Source organism: Prinia subflava, chromosome 2 (genome assembly GCF_021018805.1).
Source record: "Prinia subflava isolate CZ2003 ecotype Zambia chromosome 2, Cam_Psub_1.2, whole genome shotgun sequence".
Classification (NCBI taxonomy): Eukaryota; Metazoa; Chordata; class Aves; order Passeriformes; family Cisticolidae; genus Prinia; species Prinia subflava.
This window is the reverse complement of record NC_086248.1, coordinates 113,671,860-113,686,002: the sequence shown is the minus strand read 5'-3', so window position 1 is coordinate 113,686,002 and position 14,143 is coordinate 113,671,860. Positions and strand designations below refer to the sequence as shown.

The 14,143-nt window shown below is 48.2% G+C and overlaps 1 protein-coding gene across 1 annotated transcript; it reads left to right on the top strand.

The window, feature by feature from the left end:
* Positions 1–1,563: 1,563 nt before the first annotated feature.
* On the top strand, positions 1,564–14,056 carry ENTPD6 (ectonucleoside triphosphate diphosphohydrolase 6). Its single transcript, XM_063391722.1, has 14 exons — positions 1,564–1,655; positions 3,024–3,365; positions 3,990–4,066; positions 4,468–4,611; positions 5,025–5,100; positions 6,316–6,351; positions 7,504–7,592; positions 8,807–8,886; positions 9,784–9,848; positions 10,176–10,277; positions 10,743–10,883; positions 11,749–11,805; positions 12,403–12,515; positions 12,728–14,056. Exons 2-14 carry the CDS (start codon positions 3,107–3,109, stop codon positions 12,815–12,817), a joined length of 1,329 nt encoding a protein of 442 aa, XP_063247792.1. The 5' UTR covers positions 1,564–1,655; positions 3,024–3,106; the 3' UTR covers positions 12,818–14,056.
* The last annotated feature ends 87 nt before the right edge of the window (positions 14,057–14,143 follow it).

Sequence of the window (14,143 nt, the reverse complement as noted above, 5' to 3'; positions counted from 1 at the left end):
ACCTCCCCTGCCTGGCTTTCAAGGCTAAGTGGGAGAAGAGAACCACGTGGCCAAGCTGGAAGAGAACCATGCAGCCGAGCTGAGGTGAGCCGGAGCCCCGGGAGGCAGGGAAGAGAGTAGACAAGACTAGAACTGAGCTGCCCCAGCCACGATGAAGGAGTAGAAAACTGTGAAGGTGCCTTCAGTGTGTGCTTGCCCACTCCCCCCCCAAACTCCGGGAGAAGGTGCCCAGCTACTGGAAGTTGCCGAGCCTAAGAATGCCTGAGCCTGCACCCTGCCAAGAGATAGAAACTGTTAACCCTTGCTTGGCAGAAAGAAACTTTTCTTAGACATTGATTCTCATGACTGGTGATTTCAGAAGAGAGAGAGAGAAGCGGCCTGAGACCGAGATGATAAAGCACGATTGGAAGGAACCCGATGGGCAAAGAATGAGAGGAGTAGCCTTCTGAGCTAGACTTTTCTTGCATAATGTCAGCCATAGACTGAACTTGAGACTTAAACTGCATTTTGAGTAGATACAGCTGCTCTTGCTTTTGCTACAGTGACTGGCACTTAAAGAGTAAAGCGAGCAGAGAAGAGAGGAGGGTGTGGTGGTGCCCTCTGCCCTCAGGGGAGACCTGCTCTCAAAACCTCGGCCCCTGAGTAAAAAGAGGGAGAACTCGGCATGCAAGTATCCTTAAAAGAGCCCTGTATGTAGCTTTCAGACTATGGACAGCAGTGAAAGCGCTAGACATAGGAAAAAGAGAATGTCACCCTGGCAGACTGCTCCGGGCGGTGCCAGGGGTGACATGGAAACACATAAGGGGTGGACCCGTGTTTTCTGAGGAACAGTCTGTGGTGCCAGAGAGACTCCTCTCTCTCTTGCTGAACTGAAGATTAGGGGTTTTTTTGAGTGGTGATTGTTTGATCTAAAACCCAAAGGTTTGGTCTGTGAAGAGTAATGTGTGGGGAGTAGAAAATAGGGGAAGAGAAGAAATGTTCTGAAAAGTTTTTATTTCTGTCTCTGTGTGTGTTTGTTTTCTGTCTCTGTTCTTATGTAATGTAATAAAGTTTTAGGGGTTTTTTGTTTTCAAGATTTAAGCCTGCTCTGCTCTGTTCCTGATCACATCCCACAATAGTTGTTAGAGAAAAAAACATATATTCATAGGTGCATTAACATCTGGCCAGTGCTAACCCATGACACCCGCCTAATTTCTGTACATGCTCAGGGGAAGGGTCTTCACCTGGCCAGCACCTTTTGGACCTACAGGCGTGGTTTTTAGTACAATAACGAACATATTTCAGCTATAGAATACACGGACCTTGAGTGTTTCGCCAAGCTGGCGATGGATATCCACAACTTGATGTACTTCATCCTTAAGAGCTTCTCAGCTCCACGGCGTCCTCGGCGAAGCGATGGTAACTACCACCTGATTCAGGATCATTTTTACGCACTCCACATTTTCCGGCACCTTTCTGGCTTTGCGCCGTTTCGGGTTTTGGTGCTGTGGTGGGGGTTTTTGGTGTTTTTTTTAAATTAAGGACGTTTCGGCGGAGCTCCCGCCCCTCACGCTCCCCTCCCCTCACGGGTCGCGCGCCCGCCTCGCGCCTGCGCGCTGGGGGCGCGGCCGCCCGCGAGCCGGGTCGGCGGCCATGGCGGGGCCGGCGGGGGCGGCGTGAGTTTGGGAGGGAGGGAGGGAGCAGGGAGGGAAGGGAGGCAGAAGGGAGCGCGGGCGGCGGGACGGCGGTGTGTGTGTGTGTGAGCGAGGGGCACCCCGCGGGGCGGGCCGGGTTGGGCCCGCGCCGGCGTTCCCGGCCCCCGCCGGCGTTCCCGGCCCCCGCCGGCGTTCCCGGCCCCCGCCGGCACTCCCGGCCCCGCGGCCCGGCGGGGAGCTTTTCCCTTGCCTGCAGACCATGGCAGGGCAGGGACAGTCGCGGTTCCCTCGGGGCCGGCGCTGCCAGGCCCCCCCGTTCTCCCCAGTGTCCCCCGAGCACCGGCCGCTCCCGGCGCTCTTCCCGCTCCGGGGACATTCAGCTCTGCCGTGCTGGCACCGAGGATCCGAGCGATCACCCCCACTGACACCTGCATGTCCCTGCCTGCTCAGACAAGCCGGGAGGATTTCCCGTTTAATCGCAATGCCATCTTCTTGATTTCTGTGTCATGCCAATCGACAGTTCCCTTTCCCTGATCCATTCTTTATGTGTATATGTGCCTGTGATTTTCTTTTCCTCCATTTTTATGAAATTTTGTATTATCTATTTTTGGAAATACTCTGTAGCCACCTTGATTTTAAATTCTTCCCCTTCATGCCTTCGGTATGCTTCCTGAATTCACATCAAGACATTACATATGTGTCAAAACCCCTATTTAACTCAACTTCATCACTTGGTTTCCTTTCTCTTCATTACTCTATCAAAAAAGGAAAATTATATGTAATTTTGCTCCCCATAAATCACCACCGAGTGTTTTTTAATCATCTGAATGGTGCTGTGTGAGGGCTTGAAGATTTTGTAGGCTGTGCTGTGGTTTCTTTCCTGGTATTGGAGATGGGGGAGGAGGGCACTCAGTTCCCTGGATCTTGGGAAATTAATTTAAATTAATTTTAAATCGTCTGGTCTTCTGGGACCCCCCTCATCCTCCAGGAGCTGACAGGATAACCACCCAGAGAAGTTGTGGGGTCTTGATCCTCAGAGTTTTCCAAGGTGCTCTTGGGTGTAGTCCTTGGCCACAGGGAGGGCTCCAGCAGCTGCCCCTGCTGTGAGCAGCAGGTGTGATGAGGGCCCTCTCGAGTCTTCCTCCATTCCTGTGTTTTATGTTCTCTGAACCCTCATTTTGTGCTTTTTTGGGCCTCTGTAGCAGAGAAAAGAAGATTATTGCTGCTGCATGCCTTGAGGTGAGCTGTGGGGCTGAGGGAGGTGCTGATGAGGCTGCATCCCTCCTGTTCCTTGGGAAAGCACAGTCTGGTGTCGTGGGCGTCATGCTTTGAGATCCTTCTGTGGGGTTGGGAAAATAAAACAGATCTTTTCTCCTCTCTTGGATGTAGGAGCGGTGTGGGAACCGCCTGTCCTGCGTGAAGGAAGAGGAGCAGCCCACTTGATGAAGGGAAGGAGCCAAACATCCCATTAAATGGAAGCCATGAAGATATCAAAGCGCTTCTTCGCTTTTGGGATCCTGACGTGCATAGCTGTTTATGTTGCGTACATAAAATGGCACCTGGGCTCCAAACCACTGGTGGGAGGCACTGAAGGAGCTGCTGAAAGCAGGGCAGATAAGCTGGCCCATCAGGCAGTGACCACAGACCTCTCTGTCTTCTATGGAATCATGTTTGACGCAGGAAGCACGGGGACTCGCATCCATATATTTAAATTTGCACAGCAGCCAAGAGGTATGTCCTGCTCATTGCATGACAGATTGAGTCTTCCATAAGTTGCAGAAGAGTTTATTATTGATGATGGGTTTCTAGGGTTTAGTTGAACACACATGCTTCAGGTCTTTCCAGAGAGCCATCAGAAGGTGCATTATGGTTCAGGCACGTGTATTTGGATGAAATGATGAAAACATTCAACGAGGAGAAGATGCTGTAATGTCAGAATATGAAGTAAATAGCAGCTGTACCTCCAGAGTAGTGTCTTGAAGAAAGGCAATTTTTCAAGGTTTGGCTGGAATCAAGTTTAGCCAGGACAGGGCAGACTGAAATGTCTTTTATTGCAGGGGCAGTTTGAAAAGCTGAGGTGTAAGGCCTCAAAGAGAGCTTGCAGCCGTCTGGGGACTGATGGCATGGTGGACAGCAGCACCTGCCAACCAGCCATGGCTTTAAAAGTGCTTTTCTCAGGTTCTAATGCCACAGCCAGGGCTGTATTGAAAGGTTGGTGGCTGATAATAGTTCGTTAGACAGAGGCTTCAATTGACTGCTATTAGCACATAATAATGGAGTTTTTAAAATGGTTTTCTTTTTGTGTGTGCAAAATCATTTGTACCATACTTATTTTGGAATACTGCTTTTGAACAGAGACTCCCAGATTAACCCATGAGACGTTCAAAGCACTGAAACCAGGTCTGTCTGCATATGCTGATGATGTTGAAAAGGTAATTTCAGTTGATTCTTTCCTGTCTTCCTTACCTTCTGGTTTGCAGGGACTTGGGGACTCCTAAGAGCCAGGCTTAGACCCAGCTCATAGTGTTTTACAAAAGCCTTTGCTTTCCAAGAATTTGTCATGCTGCTTTTTGAGCCTTTTGTAGCCAAAAAAATTGGTGGCAGAGGGTTCTGTTTCACTGTTTGAAAGGGTGACTCTGTTTTGGACCTGTTGCTCAATAATTCCCATTATATCCTTGTGCTGTAGTGAGATGGTGAGTCATGCACCTTCTCTTGACCCCTTTTGTACTAATTAGTCTCTGTTTCACATTTACAGTGAATCGTAGCTCTGATCACCCTTTTGATCTTCCAAAAGAGTTTTTGAGATGCCTTTTATTGTTCTTTCTCTGCTCAGAGTGGCCAGGGAATAAAAGAGCTCCTGGAGGTGGCAAAGAAGGAAGTTCCTGTGGAGCTGTGGAAGTTTACTCCTCTGGTCCTGAAAGCCACAGCTGGCCTACGGTTGCTGCCAGGAGAGAAAGCTCAGAAGTTGCTGGAAAAGGTATTGTGTCTTGTCTTTCCATTTGCTTTCCAGAGAACACTCTCCAGTTAAAAATGCAGCACCCTGGGACATTCCTGCAAGCTGGGGTGTCCCTTCCCCATGTGTGTATGACACCTGGAGGGTCACAGGTTCCAGCACAGCAAACGGGATTCCCTCCCCTACCCGTGCCCATCCCTTGTTCATGGCATTTCTGGGCAGTCTTCAGCTGGAAACCCATCACACCCACCCCTGGTTCTGCACCAGACTGCAGGGACAGCACAGAGAGGCTGCTGCTTCTGGGACTCCTGAACTTCAGACAGAACTTCAGTCAGGATCTGGCCCAAGAAGAGGAGTAGCATAAAACTGGGATTTTAAAAGCTTGTTTTTCAGCTCAAAAAGCATTTCTCTGAATGTAGCTTTTCTTTGAACGACAGGTGAAGGAGATTTTCCAGGCCTCCCCCTTCTTTGTGAGGGACAATTGCGTGTCTATTATGAATGGAACTGATGAAGGTAAGTGACTTCATGGAGACTCCTTCTGCAAATCCCTGCTGCACTGGGACAAGGCCCTGCCTGCTGGAGTGGGAACACAAAGACAGAAGCAGAGATTTTATGTGGCCACAGGCAGTGCCTGCCAAAGAAATCTTGTGCCGTGTTTTCCATTTGAGGTCCTGAGCTCTGTCCTGATCTTGGAAGCTCTGAGGGTTGAACAGTTCCTGTAGGGTCACCAGAAAGCCACTCTGCAGTCAGCACTTCTGGGAAAGTTTCCCAGTATCTGCTTGTTGGGATGGTCTTAAACAACTGGGTTAGCCCAATCTGCTCCTGAGCTTATCAGAGCTCTCTGGAAGAATTTGATCATTATGTTAGTTATAACTCATGTGAGTTCAATATGAAAAAAAAAGGTTGTGTAGGGAAGAAAATACATGCTGAAGTAAGTTCATGTTCCTCCAAAAATGTTGAGGACAGAATGTCAAAATCCTAAGTAACTGAGTGTTGAAATGTGTTTTAAATCTGCTCAGAAACCAAGTTTTAAAATAGCTGAAGCTGTTGATGAGTTTCTCTTCTTGCTACTTAATGGAGGAAAGACATTTTTTCTTTTGTTTTAAAATCAGTAACAGCAGTGATAGCCTAGGTTCAGCCAAGGACCAAAGTGGGCCGTGCTCTCTGGCATGCCTTGAGTTTTAACCACATGAATAAATATTTGAATTTGTTAACATAAGGCCACTGATTCACCTAATTTATGGGGAGCAGTTCATAAAACAAGAAGAGAAGAGAGCATAACAAACAAGAGAGCATAGCTCGCAAATTGCTTAGAGGAAAGCAGGCAAAATTAGAACACTGAAAGATGAAAATACTTAGTATTCATGAAGAAAAGTGGAGTGACTGACATCAAACAAAAGCCACCAGTGGATGTTTCCTAGAAAATGAGCCATGGGAGTTTCAGTCTCTGTCTTTTAGCTAATGACTGTAGCCTTGTGACTTCCTGCCTGGGTTTGTGACCTGTGAAATACAGAGTTCTCCAGGCAGGTCAGACAGGGGGCTTCTCTCCCAAATGTCACATAAGCTCTGATGGAGAGGGTCATTCTCTCTGTTCAAACAGTCTAATCTTGGTCTTGTCAGCCACTGACACTTCTGGAAACCTTAGAATATGGCTCAACTGACTTGTTGCTGCTGCTAGATTAAATATTATGATCTAAGCATGTGTCTTCTGAATCTTTTCCTTATTAGGTATTTCAGCCTGGATCACAATAAACTTTTTAACAGGTATGTGTATGTGAGCATGTGTATAAAGATATGACCAATGCTGTGAAATTCCTGCTCTTTTCTGTGTGGAATGTGCTCATTCATTGGGGTGGAATGGGAGAAAGAAGACTCTGAGAAGTCAGCAGTTTGTTTTTGGCCTGGCCTATTTAAGTCATTAGGGTTTTGTCCATTTACTTGATGGAGTGAGGAGTTTAATCCTTTTTCCTAGATGTTTAATGTAGCTTTTCTTTCAGTTCCCTGTAGGGCACCAGAGCATTTTATTCCTTTTTAGAGCCTGCTGTGACTCTGGCTAAATTTTTTGTGTGAATATTCTAGATGTGCTTGGCAGCTGCAGAGAGTAGAAGAAAGTGCAGTGCTACTTCCTTACAGATTTATAACACAGAAATGCCACGGGTGTTTGCACTGCTGAGTGAGGAAAGGGTAGCTGAAGAGTAGAGAGAGAACTAAGCTGGAGACCTCTCTGTCAGTACATAAAGCACTCTGCCATCCAAGTGCTCTGTTCAGCACACACACAGTTTGAGGGGCAATGTGCTCTGGAGCTTCCTGTGCTCCCAGAAATACCAGAAAGGTCAGTGGTCTTCGAACATCGGCTATTGTGAGGTGTACTGAGGTGCTGGGCACGAACTGTCCTTGTCAGGAAGATGCATTTGAAGGACCTGACTGAGAAGAAGTAGATCTAAATGAGAGCACAGGTCCTGGCTGGCAGCAGGAAGAATTCCAAGAGAGCTTGATCTCTTAGGCCAGCTCTTTTCAGCCTGTCATCCCTTTGGCCATAGGAATCTAGAAAATATTGCTAAGGGAGGAGGGAGAGGTGGCCAAGGAAACCACATTCCCCTGTGCTACAAAGCGGTTACCAGAGCAGAGTTTGCAAAAGGTCTTTGCATCCAAAATGTTTAGGAAAGCAATAACCAAAGCTGCTGTGATGGGGACAGGCACAGCCACCCAAGAATAAGAGACTCTTGTCACTCTGAGATTTTCAGGTCTGATAAAGGCAAATCAGTGCCCAGCAGATAACAGTGTAATTCAGTGCTGTGTGGAAGCTGATGGTGGAGTCAGATTGTTCTCTTCCCTTAACAAAGTACTTCTGGTTTTGTTCCCAGCCAGTTTTTCACGTGCCCACCGTGTCTCTCTCTGTTCTGTCCCACATTTCAGGCCGGCTGGATGACCCTCAGAGGAGAAGTGTGGGGATGCTGGATTTGGGTGGAGGATCAACACAGATCACCTTCCTTCCGCGCACCAAGGTAACGTGAGCGTGCACGCTGCTGGGAAAGGCTGCTGCAGGGATCTGTGACTGCTCAGGTTTCTTTCCCTTGGAAACACAGGAGAGTTTTGTCAGTGTGACACGAAGCCACACTTGTGACTTGGTTGTGTGTGCCTTTTTATGGTCAGTCCCAGAGGCATTCACAACTCTTTGTGCAGCTCTGTGGGTCAGTGGTGCTTGTGGCGAGTCTGCCAGAGCTGCTTGATCTCTTGGAGGACACCACCTTCACCTGAACGTCTTAATCCTTGACTTTCAGTCTGTATAGTGATAGCAAAGAGCCCAAAAAGCAAGGCTATTAATGAATTCAAACCCAGCACTTAGCCTGCACTGGGGTTTAAGAACAGTGAGATGCCTTCTCAGTCCTTGTTTCTGGTTGTCCTGAGTTCACTGGGTTGCAAATGAATGCCATTTTAGCCTCCTGATGTGGCATTTTTACAGGTGTTTGTGGAGCCCTGTGATTCTGGTGTTGTAAGGCTCTGGCCTGAGCAGAGACGGTGCTCACAGTAAAGCTGCACAAAAGCAGAGGGATGGGGTGCTGTATGCAGTGTCCCAGCCTGGCATAATCAAGGCATTGCACTGTTTGAGCAGAATGGCAAAGGATGTGGAGGCTCCAGGATATGGAGATTCTGGACATAGAGAAGGAGTTCAGATATGAGCAGCACTGTGTCCTGAGCTTTGCTCCCCACAGACACTCTGGCTGTGCTGGTGCCTTTGGGAACAGGCTTCCCTTTATTCCTTCAGTGCAGGGGCTGATCCTCACGCTGTGCCTTGGCAGGCGCAGGGATGGGCCTCTCCTCTGGCTGGTGCTGGGTCACAGATGCATTCACTGGAGGAGGGAGGTAATGCGTGCCTGGCCTGCCTATTAGTGTGCACACAGTTCCTGCAGCAGTTGCTGTAGCCTCTGGACAAAAGCAGTTCAGAGCTGGAGTAAGGATTCCTTTTTAATGAAAGTAATTCTTTTACAGAGCATATTAGTGTGGACACAAGTATACCCAGTTTAAACCCTGTCATGTGAATACACTCTTAGGTCCAGGTTTTGTGGCTGTCTTGCCTATCAGCAGTCAAATTAAAACCCTTGCAAATCCATGGTTTCTTTCTGAATCATGCTAGGAGTGTTCCACGTTTTTCCCAATGTGTTGAAAGATCACCTCATTGATGTTTGCTGCTGGCAGTGACATCTTTTTCGCACTCCAGGCAACTCTCCAGACATCACCATCTGGCCACACCACTTCCTTTCAGATGTTTAACCACACCTACAGGCTGTATTCATACAGGTGAGTTGTGGAAAACAGAGCACAGTGCTCAGAGGAAGCTTTCTGTGAAGCCAGGGAGACTGAGGTGTTTTTCTGGAGTGGGGTCCTTGCAAATGAGTACCATGAAGAAGCAGATAAACTTGAGCCACGTGATTTTGGTGGATTAACCTTGGCTGCCCACCAAGTCCCTCTATCACTCACATTCTATTAACAGCACAGGGGGAAGAAAATATGACAAAAACCTCATGGGTCAAGGTAAGGATGGGGAGGTTACCAGTTATTGTCATGGGGAAATCAGGCTTTAATTTAATTTATTGCCAATTAAACAGTAAGATAATGAGAAATAGGAACAAAATAAAAACCGCTTTCCCTCCACCTCTCCTTCCTTCCTAGGTTCAGCTTCACTTCCAACTCTTACACCTTCTCACCCCTGAGCAGCACAGGAAGATGGAGAATGGGGGCTGCAGTCAGTTCATAATGCTTTGTCTCTTCCTCACTGTCTTCTCTGCTGCCAGTGTTTTGGGCAGAGGCAGCAGCTTTTTCCCACCCGTGTTTGTTGTGCAGCGTGTTTGGGCTCACAAAGTCAGACCTGTGTGCAGGTGTCTGGGCTGCCTTTGAGCAGGGCACGAGTACCCAGTGGGGTACTGGGAGCAGAGTCAGGGAAACGCCATTGCCAGTGCTCCAAGAGCCAGATTACAACTGGCAGCTATTCCTGAGCCTTTTCAAGGAGAAATTCTCCCTCTGGATGAGGTGATACGAGAGAGGGCTGTCACACTGTTCCCCTGATGTGCGTGAGCTGCTGACTTGGGCCACTTCACCACGGCTGTGCAGAGGAGACTGGCACATCCCAGCTGGGCTGTCAGGGGAGTGCCAGAGGAAGGATGTCTGCTGCTCACAGAGGCGTTTCTCCCTTTGCAGTTACCTGGGACTGGGGCTGATGTCAGCAAGGCTCGCCATTCTGGGAGGAGTGGAGGGAAAACCCCGTAAGTTCTGGGCAGTCCCCAGACCCTGGCTCTGGGCTCAGGGGGTGTAGTGCTGTGGTGGGGGAGCAGCTGTGTGTCCCCTTCCCACTGGGCTCCGGGCATGTGGCTCCTGTCACCGTGGCTGGGTGCATTTGAGAGGAGTGCAGGAGGTGACACTGAGAGATCCCAGACCTGGATTCTTGCCAGCCTCAGGCTGGGGGCACATGTGGGACATCCAAAGCATGGCTGGGCTGTGGAGGGGCCCTGCTGAGGAGCAGGGCTGGGGGTGAAGGATCTGAATTTACTCCTTTTGTCTTTTCCTGATGTGGTTTTGTTTTACCTCTGCAGTAGGAGAAGGGGAGGAATTGGTCAGCCCTTGTTTACCACCTGGCTTCAAATCCGAATGGCAGCACGCTGAGATCGTGTACAGAATTAAAGGACAGAAGGCAGGTATAGTGATTTATCACTCTTGCTATCTAGGTGAGCTGCTATTAGCACAGTAATTGATGCACTCTCATCCTCTTGCAAGGACACCACACTCTGTTTACTGTTCTGTTTGGCTCCTCTGGGTGTGCTGTCAAAGGGATCCTGCAGTTCCTTTGTCTTGTGCCATGGTGCATCTGTCCAGTCCGTAAAGCTGCTGGAAGTGATGCAGATGGAGTTGAGCAGTCCTTGAAAAGGTCTTTCAAAATCCTTCTGCCTCAAATGACATTGTCCATCTCTGATCTATCACATAGTCCCAGCCTGAGGATGGTAGGTGTCTGCCTCTGGAAGAAGATGCAGAATTCAGTCCTCTGTGCAGAGTTGTGCAATTTTGCAAAAAGGAGCCTGTTTCCTGGCAGATCCTAAACAAATTCTATATATATTTAACTCTCAGCCTGTAATATGATGGGGTTTTTTTTGTTCTTCTTTTAGGTGAGCCTCTGTACGAGTCTTGTTCTAATAAAGTGGCAAAGATGCTCTACAAGAAGGTGCACAGAGCTGGGGAAGTGAAGGACCTGGACTTTTACATTTTCTCCTACTACTATGACTGTGCAGCAGAGGCTGGCCTCATAGGTATGTCTGCCTCTGAGCTGGTTTAATTTGCAATGGCAGGTTATGGGAGCAGTGGGAACACCTGCACACATGCTGCTTTGCTAAGCTGTCATGGAAATTAGTCTGTAGTTACACTGCTGGGCAGCACTGCTCTTGACTTGCTGTTCATTTCTATAGAGAAGATACTGGGGCTGTGAAACAGCACCTGCAGCCTGTGATAGTAGTTTTTAAACAAACTATTTGCATCTCTGAAATGGTTGTTGCCTACTTAGCTCTACAATCCAAAACAGAAAAAACTTCATAATGATAAACAGATTTCTTAGGCAGTAAAGCAGTCAAAATGATTGGGGCTGTGTGTTTGCTTCAGTGACCTTTTTGGATGGAATGAAGATTTTCAGGTATTTCCGCATGCATTCGGAATGCATCACATCTCCTTTCCAGTGGTGTGCCTGTGTACAAAAGGCTGTCGTGTTCAGTGGTAAAAGGCAGATAAGGAGGTCTCAAGTTAGTTTGGACAAACACAGCCCCTTCCTCAGGCTCTCTTTTTACACGTAATTTCAGATTTCATGTGTGCAGAGCACCACTGCCCTGTCAGATCTGGTGTCAGGTGTTCACTGTCCAGCAGAAAGGGGGGCCAGGTGAGATGGTCTGTGAGTTCTGTTTCTGCAGGAAACAAGGCTAAAGGTTCTTCATAAACCAAGGCTTTTGAATCTATGCTGAGAATATTTTGAAGGTTCTGTTACCCTTAAAACCAGTCTGAATTTTGACATTGATTTCAGTGGCTCAAGGTTTGGTTTCCAAACAACTTTTATGACTTGAGTCTACAATTGCCTTTATACAAAGACCATTAAAAAACTGTGGGTGTTTTTGTTTGGTTTTTTTTCAGATAAAGAAAAAGGAGGAAGCTTAACTGCCAGTGACTTTGAAATTGCAGCTAAATATGGTGAGTAAAATAAAAACACCAGTAATTGTGTATAAATTCATTCCAGGTGGCAAATGTGGGACACACTAAGAAGCCTGATGCTTTTAAGTAAATATTGAGTCCCTCTAAATAGCGTCTAACCAACATTTCTGCTTATTTCTGAAAATCTCAGCTATTTTTGTATTAATTTTTGCTTTTGCAGTAGGTGTTATTTTGAGTTTGTCTTTTTCTTTTATTTTGTTTGGGTTTATTTATTTAGGTTTTTAAAATTTGCTTTTGTCAACATTTGTTGAGTGCTGGTGCTCAAGAAATCTAACACACCCGGCGTTGCTCAGCCATTGGAAGACTTGAAGTAAATAGAAGAAGGGGTCTTTTCCTGGAGAGAGACAAGAAACTAGTCTGAGGGGAGAGACAGAATGTCTTGATCTTCCTTACAAAGCTTATGTGCTTATCCTGGTGTGTGTAATGTCATTTCAGCCCCACTGTTACAGGTTCCATCGCTGCCCAGTTCAACTGACAAGAGCTGTCTTGTGAATTCATTTGAAATTTTTCACTGCGGGGCTGTTGTTACCCCTGAGCCCACAGTGTGCATTCAGACTCTCTTTCCTTTCTTCTCAGTTTGTAAGACCATGGAAATCAGCCCTGGAAAGAGCCCTTTTCTCTGCATGGACCTCACGTACATCACCTTCCTGCTGCAGGAGCTGGGCTTCCCCAAGAGCCAGGGCTTTAAGGTGAAGCTCCAGGTGGATTTCTGGGGAGAGTGGGCAGCAGGGTGCCGAGGCAGGAGTCATCCTGCCAGCAGCTTGGTTCTTGATTTACCTCCACTCCTCCCACAGTGGTGGTAACTGTTGCTCACAGTCTTCAGCACTGTATCCCCCTTGCATGCTTCAGGTTCTCCCAAGGGATTGTGTTTTAACTTCTCTGCTTGTTTCTTTTTGTCCAGCTTGCCCGGAAAATCGACAATGTTGAAACGAGCTGGGCCTTGGGAGCCACTTTCCATTACATTGACTCACTGAACAGACTGCAGTACTAACACTCCTAGAAAGGGACTTTTTGGCATTTCCATTTTTTGGAAGCCCATCATGGGAAGCCCTACTGAAGGGTGTGCTTTTGGCTTCCAGAGTCCTTTGGAAGATCACCGTGAACTCCACTCTATCCTCCCGCCCCTGCCCATCCCCACCATCGCCAGCTCTTCTTTACAGTGCAGAGTGTAAAGGAAGAGCCTTGATTTGGCAGCACGTGCCGTCAGCTTAACGAAAAACTGGATCATTTTGGAAGGAAAACCAGGACTCTGCAGCACATCTATGATCTCTATGAGAAAAACACACCTTTTTGGGACTGTGCCTGTACCATGTGCTGAAGTTGCTGAACGGTCACTCCAGAAGGAGCTCTTTACCGTCCTGATTTCAGGGTGCTTTTTTCCTGTTTGTCAGCAGTTTTTGGTGATGATTTTTATTTTATTGCTCCTGTGTTCGAAGGTAAACTTGTGTGTGTGCAAAAACGGTGCATTTACACATTATGCTGCTGACAGGCAGCGGCTTTGAAGTGCAGCATGGAAGTCACAGCTCTGTGCTCCAGTTGCTGAAGGAGAAAAGCTCAGGAAGACTCCAGAACTGGATATAGGCTTGGAGGCATGACTTGGAGCCTTTGTGCCCTGTAGGGTCCAAGCCTAACATTGATTCCCTGGCTGTTGGGAGGTGGATGGTGGAAGACAACATCAGATTTGCTGGATGAGCCAGGCCTGGGAGCTGGGTACAAGGATATCGATGGATTTGACAGTTCTAGAGCTGGTCAGAGGAAGATGGAAGAACAAGAGGCAGCCACAAAAATAAACCCTGAGCATGGCTCACTGGACATTGCAGACTTTGGTGCCCTGGCGAGGTTGATGCGGGGCTGGGGATGAATGCATTTGTGTGGTATTTTGGGTGTCTCTCCCTGCAGACACATCTGTTCTAAGTGACTGTACTGTGGCTGCAGTGAGCCAGGGCAGGGTGAGGTGCTGCACTCCAGCAGGGCAGGGAGCGATCGCAGGGGCTGCGGGGGATATGCTGTGCTCTTTGTAATCTGACTGTGGATTTGTGATGTATTTGGTGAATGTATAGAGGAGACCCCAGCGGTCTTCTGGGGGTGCAGGGGAGCCCGGCCTGACGGACGGGCTCGGGGCAGCAGCACATGCCAGGGCAGCGCGCTGTGTGCCACGCTGCTGGCTCAGTGTACCGGGGACACCTGAACCCCGCTGTGCCGACAATAAACCCCCAATTTACAATCAGAACGTGGTGCTGGCGTGGCTTTTAGCGCCAGAGCCCGCACGGGGGATGGGCTGAGAAATCGGTGCCGTCAGTCGGAGCCCTGCGGTGCC